Genomic DNA, 25,046 nt, shown 5'->3' with positions numbered 1-25,046 from the left:
TTTTTTTTTTTTTTTTTTGGAGACATTGTTTCACTCTGTTGCCCAGGCTGGAGTGCACAGGCACAATCACTGCTCACTGCAGTTCCAACCTCCCCAGGCTCAGGTGATTCTCCTATTCCACAGGCACACCCCACCACACCTGGCTAATTTTTGTATTTTTTGTAGAGACAGGGTTTATCCATGGTGACCATGGCAGTCTCGAACTCCTGGACTCAAGTGATCCGCCCACCTCGGCCTCCCAAAGTGTTGTGATTGCAGGTGTGAGCCACCATGCCCTGCCTGGATTTCTTTTTCAGACAGATTACAAAATAGAACAGCCAAGTCAAAACATGCAAATATTTTGAAAGCTGAAAAATACTGGTTGCTTGTTTTTTTGTTTGTTTTGTTCTTGAGACAAAGTCTCGCTCTTGTCCCCCAGGCTGGAGTGCAACGGCACCATCTCAGCTCACTGCAACCTCCACCTCCTGGGTTCAAGTGATTCTCCTGCCTCAGCCTCCCCAGTAGCTTGAAATACAGGTGCCTGCCACCACGCCCGGCTAATTTTTGTATTTTTAGTAGAGACGGGGTTTTACCATGTTGGCCAGGCTGGTCTCAAACTCCTGACCTCAGGTGATCCACGTGCCTCGGCCTGCTAAAGTGCTGGGATTACAGGCGTGAGCCACTGCATCCGGCCTAAATTGTTTCTTTTTAATAGTGTTTGTTTTTGGTTTCTGAGACAGATTTTTGCTCTGTCACCTAGCCTGGAATGCAGTGGCGTGATCTCAGCTCACTGCAACCTCCACCTCCCAGGTTCCAGAGATTCTCCTGCCTTAGCCTTTTGCGTAGTTGGGACTACAGGCGCAGGCTACCATTCTAGACTAATCTTTGTATTTTTAGTAGAGACAGGGTTTCTCCAGGTCACCCAGGCTGGTCTCGAACTCCTGGATTCAAGCAATCCACCTGCCTTGGCCTCCCAAAGGTACTGGGATTATAGGCATGAGCCACTGTGCCTGGCCCTAAAAAATAGTTTTAAAGGTAATAATTGATCTGTTCTCCCATTTGCTGGACGTTTTCAAACTATGTACCGCAAAAAACAAAATACCCATTTCACCATAAAGTTTTAAAATCTTTGCCAATTTGGTAAGTAAAAATGTTAATGATTTTTTAAATTGAAGATGAACAATATTTCATATAATTACAGGTCATTTGAGTTTCTTTCATGAACTATATATGTTTTTTGTACATTTATCTATCATAAGGGAATAATTCTGCCTATTTTTAAGAGATCTTTACAATCTGAGAATACTGAGCATCTCATATTGGTTAAATATTTCCTTTGCTTTTGATACTACATTTTTAAATTGTAAGAGTTTTATACTTCTATATAGCAAAATTTATTCAGCAATGAATTAACTCTTCATATTTTCTTCTAGAGGTTTTAGTTTAATTTTTAAAAATCAATTTAAAAGTCAACATCGAATCTACTCTCATCTTGGGATAAGCTAAGGTACTAACCTGATTTTTCTTTTTCCAAACAGCCAGTTTTCCCCAGCTTATTAATCTAAGACTTAATTCTCTTTTGCAGCGTTTGATACTGTTAAATGTCCCTTTTTTTTTTTTTTTTTTTTTTTTTTTTTTTTTTTTGACACAGAATCTCACTCTGTCGCCCAGGCTGGAGTGCAGTGGCACGATCTCCACTCACTGCACTCTCCACCTCCCAGGTTCAAGCAATTCTCCTGCCTCAGCCTCCTCAGTAGCTGGAATTACAGGTGCGTGCCACCACACCCAGGTACCTTTTTTTGTATTTTTAGTAGAGATGGGATTTCACCACGTTGGTCAGGCTGGTCTTGAACTCCAGACCTCAAATGATCCGCCCACCTCAGCCTCCCGAAGTGCTGGGATTACTGAAGTGAGCCACCGCTACTGGCTAAATGTACCATCTTTTAAAAAACATTTTTCTCTTAATTTCTGTGACAGTGCTTTTGTAATCTTGTACTCCCACTTCTCATCATCCCTTTTTTGGTTTGTCCTCTTCCTACTATCCACTAAATATAGGTCTCTATGGTTGTGTTCTTGTTCTCCTTTTCTTTCTCCACAGATTCTTCCCTAGGATCTCAAACTTCATGATTTCTAAGGTTATCTCAGAGAACGATTCCCAAATCAATCTCTACTCTTTATCTCACTCCCATCCTCCAGTATCAAATTATCAACTAAATGCGGGAGATCTAGAATAACTCTCCCATCCCAAGGCCCTCCCTATCTTCCTTTTTTTAAAAGACAGTGTTGCTCTGTCACTCAGGCTGGAGTGCAACGGCACAATCACAGTTCACTGCAACTCTGAACTCCTGGGCTCAAGGGATCCTCCTGCGTTAGCCTCCCGAGTAGCTGGGACTACAGGAGCATGCTACCTTACCTGGCTAATTTTTTATTTTATGTAGAGATGAGGTCTTGCTTTGTCCCTCAGGCTGGTCTCAAACTCCTGGGCTGAGGCAATTATCCCTCTTGGGCCTCCCAAAAAGCACTGGGATTATAGGTGTCAGCCATCGTGCCCTGCCAGGTTCCTCCTATTCCTCTAAACATTCCCTTCCTATGGTCTCCTCTCCCTTTTAGGTTTTGGTTCTATGGATGATACTGCCATCTTTCCAAGGCAATTTTACTTTTTATCTCCCTGTGCTTTTTGACACTCAGTATCTAAGTCCTGTTGATTCCACTTTCACATTCTCCCTCTACTCTTCCACCATCACTGCCTCAGTTCTAGCCTTCATTACCTCTCAATAGATTATTGTAACAAATTTCCATATAGGACTTTCAACCTTCACTCACCACATAATCCAAACTATATACCACTGTCAAAATATTTTTTCCTACAGAGTTCTGATCAAACAGTCTCCTGTTCAGATATTTTAGGCTGGGCGTGGTGACTCATGCTGTAATCCCAGTACTTTGGGAGGCCAAGAAGGGTAGATCACCTGAGGTCAGGAGTTCGATACCAGCCTGTCCAACATGGTGAAACCCCATCTCTACTAAAAATACAAAAAATTAGCCAGGCGTAGTGGTACACGCATGTAATCCCAGCTACTCTGGAGGTTGAGGCAGGCGAATCACTTGAACCCAGGAGGCAGAGGTTGCAGTGAGCCGAGGTTGCGCCACTGCACTCCCATCTGGGCGACAGAGCAAAACTCAGTCTTAAAAACAAAACAAAACAAAAATCAAATTATTTTAAAAGGCATTCCTTTCCATTAAAAAAAAAAAAAATTCTGTAAATCTTTATTTGCAAACCTCCATCTGGTCCCAACCTATCTAACAATAAAAATAACATTTATTAATGGCTAAGCACATAGTTGTATCCCAACTTCAGGTGGCAATAAAGCATGATAGTTATGAGCTCAGGCTCTGAAGGTAAGGCAGTTCCAGGTTCAACTGTGCCACTTAACGCTATTAACTCAAGCAAGTTCTTTTCCCTTTCTAAGCCTGTTTTCTCATCACCTACAAAAATGAGACAATAGTACCTAATTCATAAATGTTTAAGGACTAAATGAAAGAAGAGACATGTTGAGCATAGTGTCTATCATATAAGGGCAAATAAATATAAATGGACTGATTCTACTCTCAAATCACCAAATGCCATTTTTCCCTTGAAATTACTGTATCTTTAGCTAAATATTGTGATTAAAGATTTCCTACAAAACCACCTGTGTTTTTCGCCACCTTTGTTTTTCTTCTTTCTCCTTAGAATTCCTTCTTCCCTCCAATTCCTCTAAGACATGCATATACAATTTATAGCTCTATTTTAAGGTCTTAGGTCAAATATTATTTCTTCCATTAAGGCTTTATACATTTTACTTTATACACTATTTAATTTACATCTTTTAAAATAATCATGTATTATTTTCTAATAATAAACATAAAAACAACAACAGTTCAAAAAAGAAAAAAAGATTCAAAGCATCTCTCAAATAAAAGGGTATGAGATTAAGACAGAGTGACAGTTCTAGCGAATTCTGCATGCTTGGACTTTGGGGAAGCCCTTATATAATTTTCCATTATATAAGAAGTCTGTTTCCATTATCTGTTGTTATTTCCCATAATAGTTATAATGTGCAAAAACGTGTGTGTCTAACCATAGTGTTCTCAAAATGCAGACCCTGGTCTAGCAGCATCAGCATCACATGGAAATGTGTTAGAAATGCAAATCTTGAGCCCCACCCCAAACCTAATTAACCAGGTGATACTAATGTGCTCTAAAGTTTGAGAAGCAGGGTCATATTAAAATAGTACTGGCGGTTTATTTTATTTATTTTAGTAAGTTTAAGTTCTTTTAGTAAAGTGTGAGGCTGAAACTAAAAATAGATTGTGAAAATCAATCCGGCAATCTATACAGTATACAGAATTGTCAGTGGAACCAGCACCACCATTGGCTTTGAAAAGCAATTAGCTGGCTGGGGTGCGGTGGCTCACAGCTATAATCCCAGCACTTTGGGAGGTCACCATGGGCAGATCACTTGAGGTCAGGAGTTTGAGACCAACCTGGCCAACATGGTGAAACTTCATGTCTACTAAAAATACAAAAAGTTAGCTGGGTGTGGTGGTGCATGCCTATAATCCCAGCTACTCGAAAGGCTGAAGGAGAATCACTTGAATCCAGGAGGTGGATGTTGCAGTGAGCCGAGATCACACCACTGCACTCCAGCCTGGGTAACAGAGCGAGACACGGGCTCAAATAAAAAAGAAAAAAAAAAGCAATTAGCTGCTAATTATGTGCCATTATAACTTTGTTCCCCTATTCCATAATCTTACAAATATCTGCTAATTTCAATATACATATACATCTGACCTACACATAAGTTCATAAGTTATGGACAGGATAGAGAATCTCAGACAACCAAAATGCTATTATAGTATAACAAGGTCATAAGAAATATTCAAATCAAAGAGTAACAATCAAGAAGGCACATGTGCTGGGCGTGACGGCTCATGTCTGTAATCCCAACACTTTGGGAGGCCGAGATAGGGCAACTGCTTCAGGCGAAAAGTTTGAGACCAGCCTGGGCAACAGAGCGAGAGCCTGTCTTTAAAATATAATAATAAATTTTTTAAAAACCCAAAAAACGCACATCTAATGACAAAATCTTGAAAATCAGGCACCAATCATCTTGGTACTTCATAAAAATAAATAAATAAATAAATGAACAGAAGACAACACTGAGAAACATAAAACATCCTGACATGCTGTGGGGAAAACAGATCAACAAATACATTCATGATACAGACAGCGCTTGAATTAAGAGCAAAAGCTAAAATAACCTAAGGCTATTAGTAAACTTCCTAAATGATAACTGTGGGGATGGAGGGAAGGATGTGAAGCCCTTGTCCACTAAATATATACTGCCTTGCCTTTTAGTTTTATAGTCATGAAATCTGCAAACAAAAGCAAAGGAGAAAAGGCAGTCACAGCTATGACTACTACTCATAATTGTGTAGTAACATTTAAACAGCATTTGACAGTTTACAAAATGCTTTTCAAACCCATCATCTCAAAGGTGTGTGTGCTCTGGAATAAAAGCTGATGCACAGGAACTTATGCTTAACACAAAAGACGTACTCAAAGATCGTCAGGCAGTCTCAGAAACCTAGAAGACATTGTTCCCCAAATTATTTATGACAATGATTCACGTAGGAAGATAAAAAGCACTGATGAAACAGCATTAAGTAGGGGATCCAGCAATGCCTTTATAAGATATTTAAAGATCTCCAGAGTACAAGTGGTTTGATGAAAATATTGTAAGAAAAAGACTTGCAGAAAACAAGCAAGCAACAACACACTGGCATAACAGAACCTTTCAATCAACATATAAAATTCGATCACACACCCACTTATTAATGCAAAGATACAGGTTTATTGTGTAAAAGAAGAGGTTAATGACCAATGCAAACTGAAATACTAAAACATTTTATGGGGGAACTTTCAGGAATTCAAGAAATCTTCTACTAAAAATAATCATACTAAAAAAAGACTTAAGAGACATAATAGTAGACTTCAGTCTACAGATAAGTATGTAATTTTTTAAACTTGTCCTATTGTTTTTTTTTTTTTCGAGACAGGGTCTAACTGTCATCATGCTGAGTACACTGGCATGATCTCAGCTCACTGAACTCCCCAGCTCAAGTGATCCTCCCACTTTGGGCGCGGCCCCCATTCCAACAGCTGGGACTACAGGCACATGCCACCAGGCCTAACTATTGTTTTTTATTTTAATTTTTTTGTTGTTGTTTTGTTTTCTGTAGAGATGAGGTCTCACTCAATTGCCCAGACTGGTCTCAAACTCCTAGGCTCAAGTGATCCTCCTGTCTTAGCCTCCCAAAGTGCTTGATTACAGGTGTGAGCTACCACGCCCGGCCCCACTGATTTTAATCACAGTGAAGAATAAAAGTATCTGTTATTTTCTAGGCAAGAAGTTACTGCTCCTTAATATTCTACCTCTTGTGAGATTAGTATAGATGATTCTTCGTCATAAAAATGTGAAGGTAGATATCTATTAGGTAAGACACAACAGCTTTACAAACTATGATTTTCCTAAAGATCTTGATGAGTTGTCTTTAACTTTTTATTATGAAAACTTCCATATATTGGCCAGGCACGGTGGCTCATGCCTGTAATCTCAGCACTTTGGGAGGCCGATAAGGGCGGATCACAAGGTCAGAAGATTGAGACCATCTTGGCCAACATAGTGAAAACCCGTCTCTACTAACAGTACAAAAAATTAGCTGGGCGTGGTGGCGGGCACCTGTAATCCTAGCTACTCAGGAGGCTGAGGCAGGAGAATCGCTTGAACCCTGGAGGTGGAGGTTGTAGTGAGCCAAAATCGCACCACTGCACTTCAGCCTGGGTGACAGAGCGAGACTTCATCTCAAAAACAAACAAACAAACAAAAACAAACAAACAAGAAAAACTTCCATATATTGGCCAGGCACAGTGGCTTATACCCGTAATCCCAGCACTTTGGGAGGCTGAGGCAGGCAGATCACTTGGATCAGGAGTTCCAGACCAGCCTGGCCAATATGGCGAAACCTCATCTCTACTAAAAATACAAACAGCCAGGCATGGTGGTGTGTCCTGTAGTCCCAGTTACTCAGGAGGCTGAGGTAAGAGAATCACTTGAACCCGGGAGATGGAGGATGCAGTGAGCTGAGATCACGCCACTGCACTCCAGCCTGGGTGAAAGAGCGAATCTCTAAAAAAACCCAAAAAAAAAACAAAAACAAAACCCATAGATGACAAATGCAGATAGACTAATACAATAAACTCCCATGTACCTACCAGGACAGCTTCAACAACCATCAGTATTTTATTCTACTTGCTTCACCTACCCTCCTCTGCAACATCTGACACTGTAACATCCCATCTTTGTGGATAATTTTCCCTTACAGTCTGTGACATTACTTTTCTCATTCTTCTCCCCTTCTGACTGCTCCTCCCGTGGTTCATCATCTTCTTCCTACTCACTGCTTATGCAATTTGAGAAAAACAAAGAATGAAATGGAATTTTATAATCACTGCACTCTGTGGTTAAGACATGCCACTTACTGCTTTAAAAGCAGAATCATCTCCTTTCCTAATTTTATCTGCTATTACCAGTTTCCAGGATAACCAATAAGCAGTCTAAGTTAATTCACATAGCCCAAGCCTTTCAACACCTTTTAGATGAAGGGGGCCTGCCCCTCCATACCTGTGAGTATTTCTCATCAGGTGCAGACGAGAGACTGAGAAAAGAAGTAAGACACAGACACAGAGTACAGAGAAAGAACAGTGGGCCCAAGAGACCAGCGCTGGTCTCTGATTTCCCTTAGTATTTATTGATCACTGTTTTTACTATCTTGGCGAGGGGAGTGTGGCAGGGCAACAGGGTGATGGTGGGAGAAGGTCAGCAGGGAAAAATGTGAGCAAAGGAATCTGTATCATGAATAAGTTCAAGGAAAGGTACTGTGTCTGGATACGCTTGCAGGCTAGATTTATGTTTCACTTTACACAAACATCTAACTGTAGCAAAGAGTAACAGAGCAGTATTGCTGCCAGCATATCTCACCTCCAGCCACAGGGCGGTTTTCTCCTATCAGAATAGAACAAATGGTCGGCTTTACACCGAGACATTCCATTCCCAGGGAGGAGCAGGAGACAGAAACCTTCCTCTTATCTCAACTGCAAAGAGGTCTCCCTCTTTCCCTACTCCTCCTCAGCACAGACCCTTCAAGGGTGTCAGGCTGGGGGATGTAAGGTCTTTCCTTTCCCACGAGGCCATATCTCAGGCTGTCTCAGTGGGGGGAAACCTTGGACAATACCCAGGCTTTCTTGGGCAGAGGTCCCTGAGGCTTTCCACAGAGCATTGTGTCCCTGGTTAATCGAGAATGGAAAATGGCGATAACTTTTACCGGGCATACTGCCTGCAAACACATTGTTAACAAGGCACATCCTACACAGCCCTAAATCCATTAAACTTTGATTCAATACAGTACATGTTTCTGTGAGCACTAGGTTGGGGCTACAGTTACAGATTAACACCATCTCAAAGCAGAACAATTTTTCTTAGTACAGATCAAAATGGAGTTTCTTATGTCTTCCTTTTCTACATAGACACAGTACAATGTGATCGCTCTTTCTTTTCCCCACATTGAGGTCCAAACTTGAAGGCAGATAGACACATGCAAGTGCTAAACCTAGGCTAACAGCAAACAACTGGTACAAAGCTCTACCCCTTCTAATGAAGGCCCAGATGATACCACAGCTAGTGGTGACCTTCACATATGTGTAAAGCTCCTATCTCAGCTTTTCTGAAAAAGAAACTTAACAGCCCAATGATGGCTCTGGGGTTTAGAATGTCCTGCCTCTGAAAAGATGCCAGTATATTTCCTACAAGTAAAAGAAGTATCAACAATTTGGTTATCCATAGCCCACTGCAGATAGCTGTAATCCAATAAGCTAAGAGCCTTCAATCTTTCACAAATATTTCCCTTCTTCAGTTCTGAATTCTTTCTGACACTCATTTATTCTTGTATCATGAACCTGAAGTTTATACTAAAATGAGTATTTAGGAAATCTATCTCTCCGCATTCTGCGGTAAGCAATCAGTGAATGCTTACCTTGTTTCATCCTTGGATCTGGAGCCATCGTCATTCTGAGAAGCACCTTTAACATCAAAGTTTAAACAGAAAATGAGTTTCAAGAGAGTAGTTTTCACGCTTTTTTTCTAAACATGCCATGTAAGCAAAGCCTTTTATTAAATCTTTGTAATAAAGAACATACTATAACTTAAATTCCAACATGACCTTTAAAAGGAAAAATGTCATGTTCATGACTGCAAAAAAAGTCTACCAAAATTTTGTGCAAATGCTTAATAATTAATGGATAAGGGATGTTAATTACTAAAGGTATACTACTCATGCACTACTATTCCTGCCTTTTTTTTTTAGATACGTCTAAATCTAATTTAAGCCTAGTGTTTTAACCATCTTTGTATCCCAAATACCTCATAAAAAAGTGCTGATCGCCAGCAGAATAAAATCGATTCCAGAAATAGAAAAACCCATAATGTCTCTCTTATGCAGGGGCCTGGAAAACAGCTTAAAAATTAGGAAAGCCACAAATGGGAATCCAAGTGCCCAAAAATTAACGCCCCAATGTTCATATTTTCTTCTTGCTTTATTGATGGAAAATATTCTTAGGATTCAGTCAAGATCTTTTTACTGTAACAGTGTTGGAGGGGCCGGGTGCAGTAGCTTACACCTGTAATCCCAGCATTTTGGAAGGCCAAGGTGGGCGGATCACCTTAGGTCAGGAGTTCAAGACCAGCCTGGCCTACATGGTAAAACCTCATCTCTACTAAAAATACAAAAATTAGCCAGGAATGGTGGCAGGCACCTGCAATCCCAGCTACTTGGGAGGCTGAGGCAGGAGAATCGCTTGAACCCGGGAGGCAGAAGTTGCAGTGAGCCGAGAACATGCCATTGCACTCCAGCCTGGGCAACAAGAGCAAAACTCCCATCTCAAAAAAGTGTTGCAGGGAGGCTGCTAAAGGTAGGTACATTTAAAGAAGCAAAAACAAATGGTAAACAGGGAAAGAGAAAGAAAAATTATCAAACGCAGAAACAAGAACTCAAGTTCAACCATCTAGGTTCACTTAGTAAAGGAACAATAGTCCCTGGATAGTCATAGTTTAAAACAGTGAAATCATTACCATATTACAACAAAGCATAATTGGTGGATTAATTAATTTTAAAAAAATGAGTCACCACTATACTATACCATACTTAGCAAAGTTGGTAAATGTCTCATCCACTCTAGAAATATATATCTTTAAAATAGTATGTGAATAAAATGTTGTCTATAGAATGGAATTAATACTATTTGGTAATAAAAGAGAACAAACTAATGAAACACGCTGTGTCATGGATGAACCTCAAAAACATTATGCTAAGTGAAAGAAGCCAGACACAAAAAAACACATATTTTATGATTCCATTTATACAAATGTTCAGAAAACACAAATTTTAGAGATAAAAAATAAAGGTCGGGCGTGGTGGCTCACACCTGTAATCCCAGCACTTTGGGAAGCCGAGGTAGGCGGATTGCCTGAGGTCAGGACTTTGAGACCAGCCTGGCCAACATGGCAAAACTCCGTCTCTACTAAAAATACAACAATTAGCTGAGTATGGTGGTGGGCGCCTCTAGTCCCAACTAAGGCAGGAGAATCACTTGAACCCGGGAGGCGGAGGTTGCAGTGAGCAGAGATCGTGCTACTGCACTCCAGCCTGGGCAACAGAGCAAGACTCTATCTAAAAAAAAAAAAAAAAAAAAAAATAGATTAGTGGTGGTTGCCTGTGGCTGACAGTGAGAAGGGAAGCTCCTGTAAACAGGCAAGAGGGATTTTACTGAGGGGATAAAAATGTTCTAAACCTAAATTACAGTGATAGTTGAATCCCTCACTTAAGTTACTAAAATTCATTAAGCTATACACTTGAAATGGGTAAATTTTATGTTGTATAAAACAGAACTCAATAAAGATGTTAACGTGGTAAAAAAAAAAAAAGAAATACATTTTGGCTATAAAGGGTAAATTTCAGTTTAAGAATGTTTTAATACGGAATACAGTCCCCTAAAATGGCTTATGAATGGGACATAATGAAATCAGAAAACCACAACAAACTATCCAGCATAAGTTACTAAAATGTGTCTATTACTAGTTCACTTTTCTCAAAATTAAGAAAACCATTAGGAATACTCCATTTAAGTCAACCATGATTTGCTACTTCTAAACTTTCTCACTACAGTGACAAAGAACAGTATTTTAATCACATGAATTCCGAGGGCACACTGCCTAGGTTTGTATCCTAGCTTTATTATGTACTTTGTGACCTTACAAAAGTATACTTGACTTCCTATACCTTTTCCTGCATGTATAAAATGGGGATGACACCTACTTCATAGAGTATTTGTAAGAATTAAACATGTAAACATTTAGCACAGTGCTAGCACATACAAGCAGTCACAATAACTATTATTTCTCAAAATTTACATCTCATTAGGAAAGTCTAAAGAAGGCTCATTTTTCTTCTATATATATATATATATTTTTTTGACAAAGGGTCTTGTTGCATTGTCCAGGCTGGAGTACAGTGGCATGGTCATACCTCACTGCAACCTCAACCTCTCAGGCTCAAGCAATCCTCCTACCTCAGCCTCCCCAAGTGGGAGGATACATGGATGCATGCCACCACAAAATCAGCTACATTTAAAAAAATTTTTTTTGAATACATGGAGTCTCACCATGTTGTCCACGCTGGTCTCAAACTCCTGAACTCAAGTGATCCTCCTGCCTTGGCCTCCCAAAGTGCTGGGATTACAGGTGTGAGCCACTATGCCTGGAATATTCGTTCTTTTATTTCACTCCAATATAAAGTGAAGCCATAACTATGAAATTTATGGCATAAATTATTTAGATCTTATCCTCTGCTTACAACCAGAGAACAGTTAACAACAACAACAAAAATCTAACACTTATACAATGAACGTCCAAGAAGAGAACAATGGTTGTTCTTAACCACTGCATTTTACAAATGTATTGCCTTTTAAAGGTATTCCCAATCCAAATTTCCTCAAGAAAATTTTTCAGATTGCTAAACGCACATTTTACCCACAAGAAACTTTAGAAGATCTACAAAGGTATCTTCTACTCATTAAGCTCGTCAAAATGGCCTGCCCTCCCACCACAAAATAGCTCCTAGATAAAACAGTTTAACACATCGTTCCTGTTTCTTGGATGTCTAGCAATCTCAAAAACAAAAAAGTGAACTGAAGCCAGGTGTGGTAGTGAGCACCTGAAGTCCCAGCTACACAAAAAGCTGAGGCAGGAGGACTCCTTGAGGCCCGGAGTTCAAAGGTGCAGTGTGCTATAACCGCTCCACTGAATAGCCACTGAACTCTAGTCTGGATAACACAGCGAGATCCAGTCTCAAAAAGAAAAAAAAGCAAAGTGAATGGACACAAGTAAGCAGTGAGCAAATGTGAAAAACTGGGTTGCCCAGAGGGCCATTTTCAATCCTCAAATGGATTAGAAAGTCTTGGGTAAGCAGCAAACCTGGGGTGCTGAACCAGAGCCTGCCACATTAGGCTGGTAAGGGTCTGATCCATTTTAGAAATACACATGAAGAAAAGGAGGTGAAGTGTTCCCAGTTCAGTGGTACACCCTAGCAACTAGCAGAAGCAAAAGAAATTTTCTCTGGGGCAAAGAATCCCCAATTTAGGCCCTTAAGATTCCAACCGATTAAGATCAAATATAAACTTGCAATTGAAGAACAAATGCAAATGAAAACAAACCTCAATGAGGAAGAGACAAAAAACCATTTACATACCCAAGGATTTCAGACACTGGAATTATCAAATGGAGAACGTTTAAAAAAAAAATCCGATGTATCAAAAAAAGTTAAAAGGAAGAAATGAGAAACTATCAAAAACAAGCATCAGGAAATCTACTCCTAAGGTATACATGCAAAAGAAATGAAAACGTATTTCTATACAAATGCTTATAGCAGCATTATTTATAATTCGTAACAGCCAAATGGAAGTAAGCCAAATGTGTATCAAAGAATGAATGGATAAACAAATTGTGGCACATATACACACAGAAGAATTATTACACAGCCATAAGAAGAAAGTAAGTACTGACACATTCTACAAATTGGATGAACCTCAAAGTCATTATGCTAAGTAAAGAATCCAGACAAAAAAGTCACATGATTCCTTTTATGTGATATATCCTCCTGAATAGGCAAATCCATAGAGACAGAGAGCAGATTAGTAGTTATCACGGCTTGGGAGAAGAAATAAATGGTTTTTTTGTTTTTTTTTTTCAGGTAACAAGAAAGATCTGAAACTAGAGAGAGAGATGGTGGATGTATATCATTATGAACACACTAAACACCACTAAGGTGTACACTCTACATAATGGTTAATTGTATGTTATGTAAATTTCATCTCAGTTTAAAAAATCCTAACAAATAGCATGTTTGAAGAAGCAATAAATACTGTAGAGCTGAAAATAAAAATACCCCAGCAATTCTACTCTCAAGCATACACCCAACATAAACGTTAAATCTGTTTATTAATAAACATATGCAAAAATGTTCAATGTATTGCTGCTCATAATGGCAAAAAAAAAAAAAAAAAAAGGCTAAGCAAATGTCCTTTGATATAAAAATGTTAAAACCCGGTACATTTGGCCGGGCGCGGTGGCTCAAGCCTGTAATCCCAGCACTTTGGGAGGCCGAGATGGGCGGATCACGAGGTCAGGAGATCGAGACCATCCTGGCTAACACGGCGAAACCTCGTCTCTACTAAAAAATACAAAAAACTAGCCGGGCGAGGTGGCGGGCGCCTGTAGTCCCAGCTACTCAGGAGGCTGAGGCAGGAGAATGGCGTAAACCCGGGAGGCGGAGCTTGCAGTGAGCTGAGATCCGGCCACTGCACTCCAGCCTGGGCAACAGAGCGAGACTCCGTCTCAAAAAAAAAAAAACAAAAAACAAACAAACAAACAAAAAAAAACAAAAAAACCCGGTACATTCACCCAACAGATTACTATGCAGTAGTAAATTATATAACTACAGACACAATTACATAACTAAATCTTAAAAGGCCTGTAGTCCCAGCTACTCAGGAGGCTGAGGCAGGACAATAGCATGAACCGGAAAGGCGGAGCTTACAGTGAGCCAAGATCATGCCACTGCACTCCAGCCTCGGCGACAGAGTGAGACTCCGTCTCAAAAAAAGAAAAAGGCAACACTAAAAATTCGCTGGGTGTGGTGGCAAATGCCTGTAATCCCAGCTACTCCGGAGGCTGAGGCAGGAGAATCGCCTGAACCCGGAAGGCAGAGGTTGCAGTGAGCCGAGATCGCGCCACTGCACTCGAGCCGGGGTAACAGTGGGAGACTCCGACTCAAAAAAATAAATAAAAAGGTAACACTGATATTTTCGTAGAGCGCAAGAGAAACATACAAGTACTGCTTATATATCACACATAGGATAAAACTTTTAAAGACCACAGAAATGATAAATTCAAAGTTCAGAATAGTGATTATCTCTAAAGGAAAGAAAAGGAATGATACAGGAGAAAAACACAGGTGGATGCAATGATATTGTTAATACTCTAATTCTTTTTTTTTTTTTTTTTTGAGATGGAGTCTCGCTGTCGCCCAGGCTGGAGTGCAGTGGCTTGATCTCGGCTCACTGCAAGCTCCGCCCCCTGGGTTCATGCCATTCTCCTGCCTCAGCCTCTCAAGTAGCTGGGACTACAGGCGCCCGCCACCATGCCCGGCTAATTTTTTTATATTTTTAGTGGAGACGGGGTTTCACCGTGTTAGCCGGGATGGTCTTGATCTCCTGACCTAGTGATCCGCCCGTCTTGGCCTCCCAAAGTGCTGGGATTACAGGCGAGAGCCACCGCGCCCAGCAATTATTAAATATTTTACATTAGTAATAGTTTCAACTTCTGGGGGGCGAAGCTGAGGACACTATAAATACTGAGGTTTAAGGCAGTTTAACAATATAACTTGTATTTTATCTTCCAGAGTTTCAATTTATGTATAGAAAAATATGACTATTAGAGAGTTCTTGTGAACAGTAATCAAAGTGTTAACTCCAAATCAGTATAACCATTTCAGAAATTTCTTTCCATCCTCACTAGCCCCAAAGAACTAATCTGGAAGACCTATTAGGTCTTGCTACTTTATTTTTTTTTTTGAGAGAGGGTCTCACTCTGTCACCCAGGCTGGAGTGCAGTGGTATGATCTTGGCTCACTGCAACCTCTGACTCCTGGGCTCAAGCGATCCTCCCACCTCAGCCTCCCAAGTACCTGGATTACAGGCACGTGCCACACACATGGCAAATTTTTGAATTTTTTGCAGAGACAAAGAGTTTTGTTACGTTGCCTAGACTGGTCTTGAACTCCCGGGCTCAAGCAACCCTCCTGCCTCAGCCTCCCAAGGTGCTGGGATCAAGGGGTGTGAGACACTGTGCCCAGCCTGTCCTGTTATTTTAAAAGTCATGAGTCAAAAGGAAGTAGGAAGTCTTTCGATAAAGTAGAAAAGAATAGCACCTGACAGCTGCAAAAGTTTCACAATGCAGTTTCTAAGTAAACCAAAAGATCTTCATTAAACTCATCAAGAAATCCATTAATCTGCTCTTTCATTGTCTTCAGGCCTCTAAAATCTATGTTTCAAGTGAAAATACACTTAGCCACTAAGGTGCCACACAGTTTATTTTTCTTTAACACACACCACTAAATCAGAGATTCTAAGATTTACTAATGCACATATAATGAATTAGTATTGTCAAAAGGTATCCCTGCAAGTGTAGCCTACAGAAGTAGAAGGGGAATGGTAAATGGATTTCAGCTTGTAATGGCTGTGTGGTACAGTGTTAAGAAGGATTTAGAGGTCGAATGCAGTGATTCACGCCTGTAATCCCAGCACTTTGGAAGGCTGAGGTGGGTGGATCACCTGAGGTCAAGAGCTTGAGACTAGCCTGATCGACATGGAAAAACCCCATCTCTACTAAAAAAAAAAAAAAAAATTAGCTGGGCATGGTGGCGCATGCCTGTAATCCCAGCTACTCGGGAGATTGAGATAGGAGAATCACTTGAATCCAGGAGGTGGAGGTTGCGGTGGGCCGAGATTGCACTCCACCATGGACAACAAGAGCGAAACTCTTATCTTAAAAAAAAAAAAAAAAANAAAAAAAAAAAAAAAAGTTTTAAACTCAACCACACACTGCTACAGACAATAAATTCTGTCTGCCATTGGCACAGTTGGCAGTGTGGCATCTAATCCATATGAACTGCCATAGTGGGCCTACAGAATAAATACTATATTAATCAACTCATTATTCATAGAGCCAAATGTGATTCAACTTTTATTTGGCTAATTTTTCAACTTATGTAAAAATATACATGCTTTTATTCATAGAAATACGAATATATCTCATTCTCTCTAATGTGATCAAGTTTGAGGGGACAAAGAAACACTTTCCTCCTTTGAAGTCTACCTGTACCTATTACCACCACCATTTCAACAGCAATGGGTAGATTAAACTAAAAAGAAAATGTTTAAAGTGATCAATGTCTCTTTTTTAAAAAGAAAAAAATCATTTCTTTCTTTTTTTTTAAAGAAACAAGGTCTCACTCTGTCACCCAGGCTGGACTGCAGTGACGTGATTACAGCTCAGAGCAGCCTCAACCTCCAAGCTCAAGCAATCTTCCTGCCTCAGCCTCCCAAAGTGCTGGGATTAGAGGCGTGAGCCATCACACCAGCCAGAAAAAAACATTTTATTAATCTGAAAAAAAAAATCAAAATAATTACATACAGCATACTACAATGGCTATTTTATTTAAGAAGGATCATTAAAGACCTTAAAAAGGTAGTCACTTACTTTCTGAACATGTAGTTTCACCATTGGTAACAACTTCAGACTCTAACTGTAGTCCATCAAGACAAATTGATAAGTCTCCTACTGTCTCTGTTGGCTCTCTGTCACCTCCAAGCTGCAAAGTCACAACTACTTCTTCAACTGGAAGAAAATAAAGTTACAGAAAAAATGGTCACTTTTTCCCCCGGTTAAGGCATCTTAACTGTTAAAAATTCTGTTAAATATGTGATGTCCAAGAAAATATAACTATATGTACATATAAATTGTTTAACTTTGTTTCACCCAAGGTTTGAGTACTTTTGACACCAAAACACTGTATCTTTTAAAAAGGACAAAATTTGTTAATGTTTCATATCCCTGATGTAAAATAGTATGTCCATCGTTTATTATTTTCATTCCATCCTTGTAAAACTATAGTATAAAATGGGTTAGCATAAGAATAAAGATTATTTAGCAATACATACCTGAATTGAGTAAAAACATAATTTAAGGATAAATTATATCTAATAAGCCCTAAATGAGAAAATTATTAGAAGTATGTTTTAGATAGTCGAGGGGTAGAAAAAATGTGTTTTATTAATATATAATTATATATTTAATATATATTAATTAAAACAAGCTACACATATTTCCATATTATATAAACCACAACCACATAAAATGAAGACATTTTTAAAAATAAGCATTTAATTAAAGCTGAATGTGGTGGTACCCGCCTAGTCTCAGTCTCAGGAGGCTGAGGCAGGATAATCACTTGAGGCCAGGAGTTCAAGACTACACTGTGCTGCAACTGCACCTGTAAATAGCTACTGCACTCCAGCCTGGGAAACAGAGTGTGTCCTTGTCTCCCCATGTCCCTCCCAAAAAAAACCATTTGAAAAGGAAATCTGTAAAATATTCATTGGATTTGTCTCTGAAGTGGGATTTTATTTTTTCTTTCATCTCTGCTCTATATTTTAGTTTTCCACAATTAACTATGTATTACTTTACTAATATCTATTTGCTAAGTAAACAAATATTTGCTAAAAATACTGAATTCAAAATGAATGGCCAAACCAAGGTTACTCAGAATACTTTCAACACTGTAAAATTCTTCTATCTGTTCATCGTATAACCAAGTAAAACTTAAAAGTATGAGTGAACATGAGTCATTATGCATGCTTGGCACATAAATTTCTTCCAGAAAAACAAACAGCTAAGTGCAATTTCTATTAGTCTTACATACATACGTTTCATATTGTTTGACTTTAATGTTTCATAAATATCTAATGCAGCAGTTCCCAACAAAACATCAGATTTCAGTGTCTGGTGACTCCACACACGAAAATGTAATTTACTCACAGGGGTAACGATACTAAAAGTGAAAAAAGCGGAAAAAATATTATTTTTATTGAATATGACAATGAGTTCCTAAATAAATTACAATTCAGTTTTAAAGTCTAAAATCTTCTCACTGCACCCCTTACAGTTTACTATACAATCAATATTGGCCTATGTTCAGTAACCTTATGAAAATTATCTGAATGCTAGCTACATGCTTACATGGTCATTTTCACTTGTGATTGAACTATAGAAGTAAATTCATCATATATTGTCAACAAAAGTGAAACTGCTTATCCTGCAACAAACTATAAGAAAACTAGTTTTACTTTAGTAGTACAGAAGAGTAACTTTATAAATTAAATCCTTATGTTAGTAGTTTACAGAGCTTGAGGTTATTTTATCTTTACAGTAACCCTGTGAGATGGGAATTATCACTTCCTTCTTCAGATACAGAAACTGACATTCAGAGATAAAGCAAACTGCCTAAGGTCACACAGCCAGTAAGTAGCAGAATGGTAATTTGAATAAAATCTTGACATTAAATTTTATATTAAAAAGTTCCTCAAGTCAGCTACATAATGATTTGAAGATTACATTACATACACCAAGTTTCACACTGCTAGAGGCAAGTTGCCCAGTCCAACTATCAAATATGAACTCACTCATACCTTACTAAATGCCAATAAAGAATACTCTCTATAATGGTATTTCCAAAGTAAACTGGGAAATTTGAATTTGCAATACACATACAATCAATGTTAGAGTCAAGCATCAGAAAGCTAGGAGCACTATATAATCTACCACAGTCCTATGGTTCAATGATACAAAGACAAATTCCAGAAATGTTTGAATTTCTCTATATCTCATTCTCTCTACTGTGATCAAGTTTGAGGGGACAAAGAAACACTTTCCTCCTTTGAAGTCTACCTGTACCTATTACCACCACCATTTCAACAGCAATGGGTAGATTAAACAAACTAAAAATTCCACATTGCTCTTCTTCTTAGGGGGTACAATGTATTCATTCTCTTCAAAATTCTCATATGCTACTTTCAAGAGAGCTCATACTATATATCATATTAGGAAAATATTTCTCGGCCAGGCGCAGTGGCTCACGCCTGTAATCCCAGCACTTAGGGAGGCTGAAGTGGGAGGATTATTTTACGTCAGGAGCTTGAGACCAGCCTGGCCAATATGGTGAAACCCCATCTCTACTAAAATTACAAAAAAATTAGCTGGGAGTGGTGGCGCATGCCTGTAACCCCAGCTACTCAAGAGGCTGAGGCAGAAGACTTGCTTGAACCCGGGAGGCAGAGGTTGCAGTGAGCAGAGACAGCGCCACTGCACCCCAGCCTGGGTGAGAGTGGGAAAAAAAAAAATTCTCTATTAGTCAGTTCAGAAATCATAACGGGGATGAAATAAAAAGCAAATAAATTTAACTTTACTATTTTAATATGGAAGAAAAGGTACACAAAGTATACTGTCAAAGATGACCAGTCTTAATTGTTTCAATTCAATTCTCAACAGCAGTCTGGAAAGCCTGTTACACAACAATGGAAGTGATAAAATTCCAGGCCAATTTGCTGCAACTTAAAAATTCAGGAGAAGAACTTGAATTTAAGTTCCCCAAATGTCTGTGATCAAAAACAGCATTACCACACAGAACTACAAAGTGAGTTTCTTTTTTCTTAACTTTTAAATCACTAAGGAGTTCATGACATTAACAGCTTAAGAGCCTCTGAGTGCATATCAAGTAAGCACTCAAAGCAGTCGGAGGAAATTAGGTGACCATCTAATTCAACTGAACATCTCTGTTCAGCCATTATGGAGGCTGTGACCTTTTATAGATTGCACTTGGTAAAGGAAAAAATATATATGAGATGGGAACTCACTACTTTGCCCTGGTTAATCTCTAACTCCTCCCGGGCTAAAGCACCTTATCCTCCCACTTTATCCTCCCAAGTAGCTGGAATTACAAACATGTGCCATCATTCCCAGCCTCATGTGGTTTTTTGAAATTTTTATTAATACATTGTTTCATTTCGACTCAGTCTATGATGGGCCATTAATTAAAAACAGAAAGCCTAAGTAAGAAACATTTATGCTGAAATAAACACAGATGAGGAACATTGGAATGATATGGGCCTCCAGATGATCTCCCATAAATTCTTCTTTTTTTTCTCTCTTTTTTGAGACAGGGTTTCACTCTTGTCACCCCAGCTGGAATGCAATGGCGCAATCTCAGTTCACTGCAACCTGCAACCTCTGCCTACCAGGTTCAAGCAATTCTCCTGTCTCAGCCTCCCGAGTAGGTGGGATTACAGGCACCCACCACCACGCCCAGCTAATTTTTGTATTTTTAGTAGAGACCAGGTTTCACCATGTTAGTTAGGTTGGTCTCAAACTCCTGATCTCAGGTGATCCTCCCGCCTTGGCCTCCCAAACTACTGGGATTACAGGAGTGACCCACCATACCTGGCCAAATCATTCTTTTTCTTCTTCTTTTTTTTTCTTTTTGTAGAGACAGGGTCTTGCTACATTGCCCGGGCTAGAGTTCAGTGGCAATTCACAGGAGCAATCATAGCAAACTGCCCCTTTGAACTCCTGGCCTCACAGAATCCTCCTGGCTCAGTCTCCCAAAGAGTTGGGATTACAGGTGTGAGCCACCACACCTGGCTCCATGTGTTTCCTTCTATTTTAATTTTAAAAATTAAAATGAACCTTTAATGGGTGTTAATATCTTAGATTATAATGCCAACATTTGGGGCTTTGTGTTAAAACTGAGCTATATCCTACTTCTATGAATCTATACTACATATATAAACACCAACATACAAAGATATATGCACATGGATGTATCCGCGACACTGCCTAATAACACAACATTAGGAGCCAACTAATCAATACAGAACTATTAAAATATAGTTCACCCATATTAAGGAATATTACAAAGCTATATAAGGGATGTAAGATCCATATGTACTCAGGTAGAGAGATCACCATGATATTAGTCTTAAGTACAAAAAGAAAGTTGTAGAATAAAATGTATAGTAGTAGTCCCAGCTACTGGAGCAAAAGGCTGAGATGGGAAGACTGCTTGAGCCAGGGAGGTTGAGGGCACTCTGGACAACACAGCAAGATCCCATCTCATTCAAAAAATAAATAAGTACAGTATAACTGGCACCATAATTTAAAATACTAAAAAACTGGCCAGGCACAGTGATGCATGCCTGTGGTCCCAGCTACTTGGGAGGCTGAGGCAGGAGGATCTCTTGAGGCTAGGAGTTCAAGGCTGCTGTGAGCTATGATAGCACCACTATACTCCAGTTTGGGTGACAGAGTGAGACACTATCTCAAAACAAAACAAAGAAAAAACTAATTAAAATACTATTTTTAAAAATTAAGTTAAAAACCAGAGGGGTACTCATAATCCCTTAATTCAACCCAAAGTTAATAAAAGGGCTGCCAGAAATCTTTTTAGGTCTGTGACCATGGGCTCTTTTCAGTTATTGTTCAGTTACAAGAGCAATATCATCACCAACTGAACTAGAGAAGGTAAAGAAAGGGAATGACTATAAAAACAGCTATTTAAAGAGAAACAAAAAAGCAGACCAGAAGGAATCCTAGGAAAAGGGGAGAAAAAAAAAAAAAGAAGAGAGAAAGGAGGAAGAAAAAAAAAAAAACCAGGCCGGGCACGGTGGCTCACGCCTGTAATCCCAGCACTTTGGGAGGCCAAGGCAGGCAGATCATGAGGTCAGGAGATCGAGACCATCCTGGCTAACACGGTGAAACCCCAGCTCCACTAAAAATACAAAAAAATTAACTGGGCGTGGTGTCGGGCGCCTGTAGCCCCAGCTACTCGGGAGGCTGAGGCAGGAGAATGGCGTGAACCCAGGAGGCAGAGTTAGCAATGAGCCAAGATCACGCCACTGCACTCTAGCCTGGGCAACAGAGCAAGACGCCGTCTCAAAACAAAAAAAACCAAAGTGAGAAACTTTTTTTAAATTGTATTTCCAATCATCTACTAAACAAAACGTACTATAGAAAAATAATTCCAAACTTACACTGTAAGGGGTTGCTTCCACTTGGGACTGTTTGTGTTGTTGCATTTTTCTGTCTTCTTTGACTGTCCATCTACTGTGACCTCTACATAAGGACTTGGTCCAAACCAATTCTTCTTATTTTCCTTAAGTTTTGCTGAGATGACTATGTAAAAGAAATGAAAAATATTTCAATAGATGAGATATTAATTCACTCATGAAATCAATTTAACTTCATAATTAGGCAGATTTACTAAATTTACTCAAGAAGCAGTTTTGCTCTAAAATACTTACCAATTTTATTCACTCATAACCTTTGTACTTCTCCCATCCTAGTAAATAAATATAGAGGTTCCCCGTACCATCAACCCAAACTCCCATCAGTAGAATTCCATGCTATCAAAAGTCCAGAACTCAGATCAATTAAAAAGTACACATATGGGCCAGGTGCAGTGGCTTACGCCTGTAATCCCAGAACTTTGGGAGGCCAAGGCAAGAGGATTGCCTAAGCTCAGTAGTTCAAGACCAATCTGGAAAATATAGGGAGCCTTCATCTCTCCTAAAAATCAAAAAAATTAGCTGGGCATAGTGGCATGTGCCAATAGTCCTAGCTACTTGGGAGGCTGAGGTAGGAGAATCACTTGAGTCCAGGAGGTCAAGGCTTCAATGAGCTATGATTGTGCCACTGCACTCCAGCTTGGGCGACAGGAAGAAAAATTTAAAAAGCACACATAAGGCTGGGCAGGGTGGCTTGCACCTGTAATCTCAGCTACTCAGGTGGCTGAGGCAGGAGGACTGCTTGAACCTAGGTGTTTAAGACCTGCCTGGGCAGCACAGCGAGATCATATCTCAAAACAAACAAAATGTATGCATTGACAAACATGGTCAACAAACATCTGAACGCCTACCATGTGTCAGATACTGCTCTAAACTCTAAACTCTGTCCCTAAAGCAATTAACAGTAAAGGATCTGGCTTTCAAGGAGATTATATTCTAATTCAAGTATTTATGATGAAAAACAGGCTGATGTGACAGAACATGACTTGGTAGTAAGGAAGGCTTCTGAGAAGACTTTTAAGCAACCATCCAAATGACAAGGAGCCAGCCATGTGAAGACTAGAGGTGGGAATAAGAAAGCATTCCAGACAGAGGCAAATGAGTATGGCATATCTGAGGGAAAGTATAGCAAGCACAGGAAAGAATGGTAAATGAAGGGAGATAAGCTTTGTATGGGAGCTTTGCAAGCCAAGATAAAGAATTTGCAGCTGGGCACAGTGGCGCACGTCTGTAATCCCAGCACTTTGGGAGGCTGAGGCGGGTGGATCACCTGAGGTCAGGAGTTTAAGACCAGCCTGGCCAACATGACGAAACCCTGTCTCTACTAAAAAAAATTCAAAAATCAGCCAGGTGTGGTGGCAGGCACCTGTAATCCCAGTCACTCAGGAGGCTGAGGCAGGAGAATTGCTTGAACCCGGCGGGTGGAGGTTGCAGTGAGCCAAGATTCTGCCACTGCACTCCAGCCTGGGCAACAGAGTAAGATTATGTATCAAAAATAATAATAATAATAATAATTTGGATTTTATTCTGGTGGAAAGCCAAAGGAAGAATAAGAATTACAAACTAAGATTTTTTTTTAAACATCTCATATTATCTAAGCAAGAGCTTCCTATGTTGTGCATCTTGAGATACAAACTCCTTAGCCTTCACCCTTTAGTTACCTTTGCCATAAAATAGCTTTGTCCAAGCCCCTTAGAGGGTACAACAAGTAGAAATATAGTAGAGCACCCCATGATTTCCACAGGTGGCAACTCATTGCTCCCTCATGAGTTGAGGGAGCATAGATGAGGTAAATTACAAACAAGGAAGTACTCCACCACCCAGGTTATCTACTCCAGCAGCAAAGTTCAGAGAATGCCAATGCTCATCAAAGTTAAGGAACCCTTGGAGTTGTCAGAGGAGTTTATATAGTAGCTACTTAAGAAGCTTAATATATAGTCCAAAGTCTGGGAATCCAAGCGGACACAGTCCCAGGTGGTGGCCCTGAAACTCTGACTTCACATATATCAAATACTTTCATCCTTTTAGGCTTATGTGCCTTTTTGCTGGCATTCAAGCCAGCCGCAGAATGACTGACTAAAGAAAATGAAGAGTTGCAAGAGAAGGCTAGACAAATAGACAAGATCAAGCATGGTGGTTCACACTTGTAATCCCAGCACTTTGGGAGGCTGAGGCAGGAAGATCACTTGAGGCCCAGGAGTTTGAACAAAGCCTGGTCAACACAGTGAGACCACCGTCTCTACAAAAGATAATTTTAAAAATTAGCCAGGCATGATGGCATCACCTGTAGTTCCAGCTGCTGGGGAGGCTGAGGCAGGACGATCGCTTGAGCCTGGGAGGTCAAGGCTGCAGTGAGCTGTGATTGCACCACTGCAATCCAGCCTGGGCAACAGAGCAAAACTGTGTCTCCAAAAAAAAAAAAAAAAAAGTTCTTTGAGATGCCGAGACATCTAAGTGGAAACATGAAATAGAAAGTCTTTTCACAATAAAAAAATATTCAAGTGGGGACCAGAGCTATCTCTGATTAAAACGTAATAGGCCAGGCACATAATACCAGTACTTTGGGAGACCTAGGAGGGAGGATCGCTTGAGCCCAGGAGTCTAAGACCAGTGTGGACAACATAGTGAGACCTCATCTCTATTTAAAACAAAATTTTAAAAAAGTATTATTAAAGCT

At 39.7% G+C, this 25,046-nt stretch overlaps 1 protein-coding gene across 6 annotated transcripts in view; it reads right to left on the bottom strand.

Annotated features, from left to right (window-relative positions):
* The window catches only part of ITCH (itchy E3 ubiquitin protein ligase), a 136,481-nt gene that overhangs the window by 69,624 nt on the left and 41,811 nt on the right, over window positions 1-25,046 (bottom strand). For 5 of the 6 annotated variants that reach the window (XM_017878612.1, XM_017878617.1, XM_017878625.1 and 2 more), the window contains 4 exons: window positions 22,337-22,478; window positions 18,179-18,303; window positions 16,953-17,090; window positions 9,115-9,160 (listed from right to left, as the gene is read on the bottom strand). In XM_017878612.1, the coding sequence (XP_017734101.1) occupies window positions 9,115-9,160; window positions 16,953-17,090; window positions 18,179-18,303; window positions 22,337-22,478 (451 nt within the window). The remainder of the gene's footprint in view (window positions 1-9,114; window positions 9,161-16,952; window positions 17,091-18,178; window positions 18,304-22,336; window positions 22,479-25,046) is intronic. The other variant, XM_017878645.1, reaches the window with a different exon arrangement.

Source organism: Rhinopithecus bieti, unplaced genomic scaffold, assembly GCF_001698545.2.
Source record: "Rhinopithecus bieti isolate Rb0 unplaced genomic scaffold, ASM169854v2 scaffold_65, whole genome shotgun sequence".
In the NCBI taxonomy this organism is placed as follows: Eukaryota; Metazoa; Chordata; class Mammalia; order Primates; family Cercopithecidae; genus Rhinopithecus; species Rhinopithecus bieti.
Note: the sequence above shows the minus strand (reverse complement) of the source record. Positions and strands in the feature narration are given on the sequence as shown.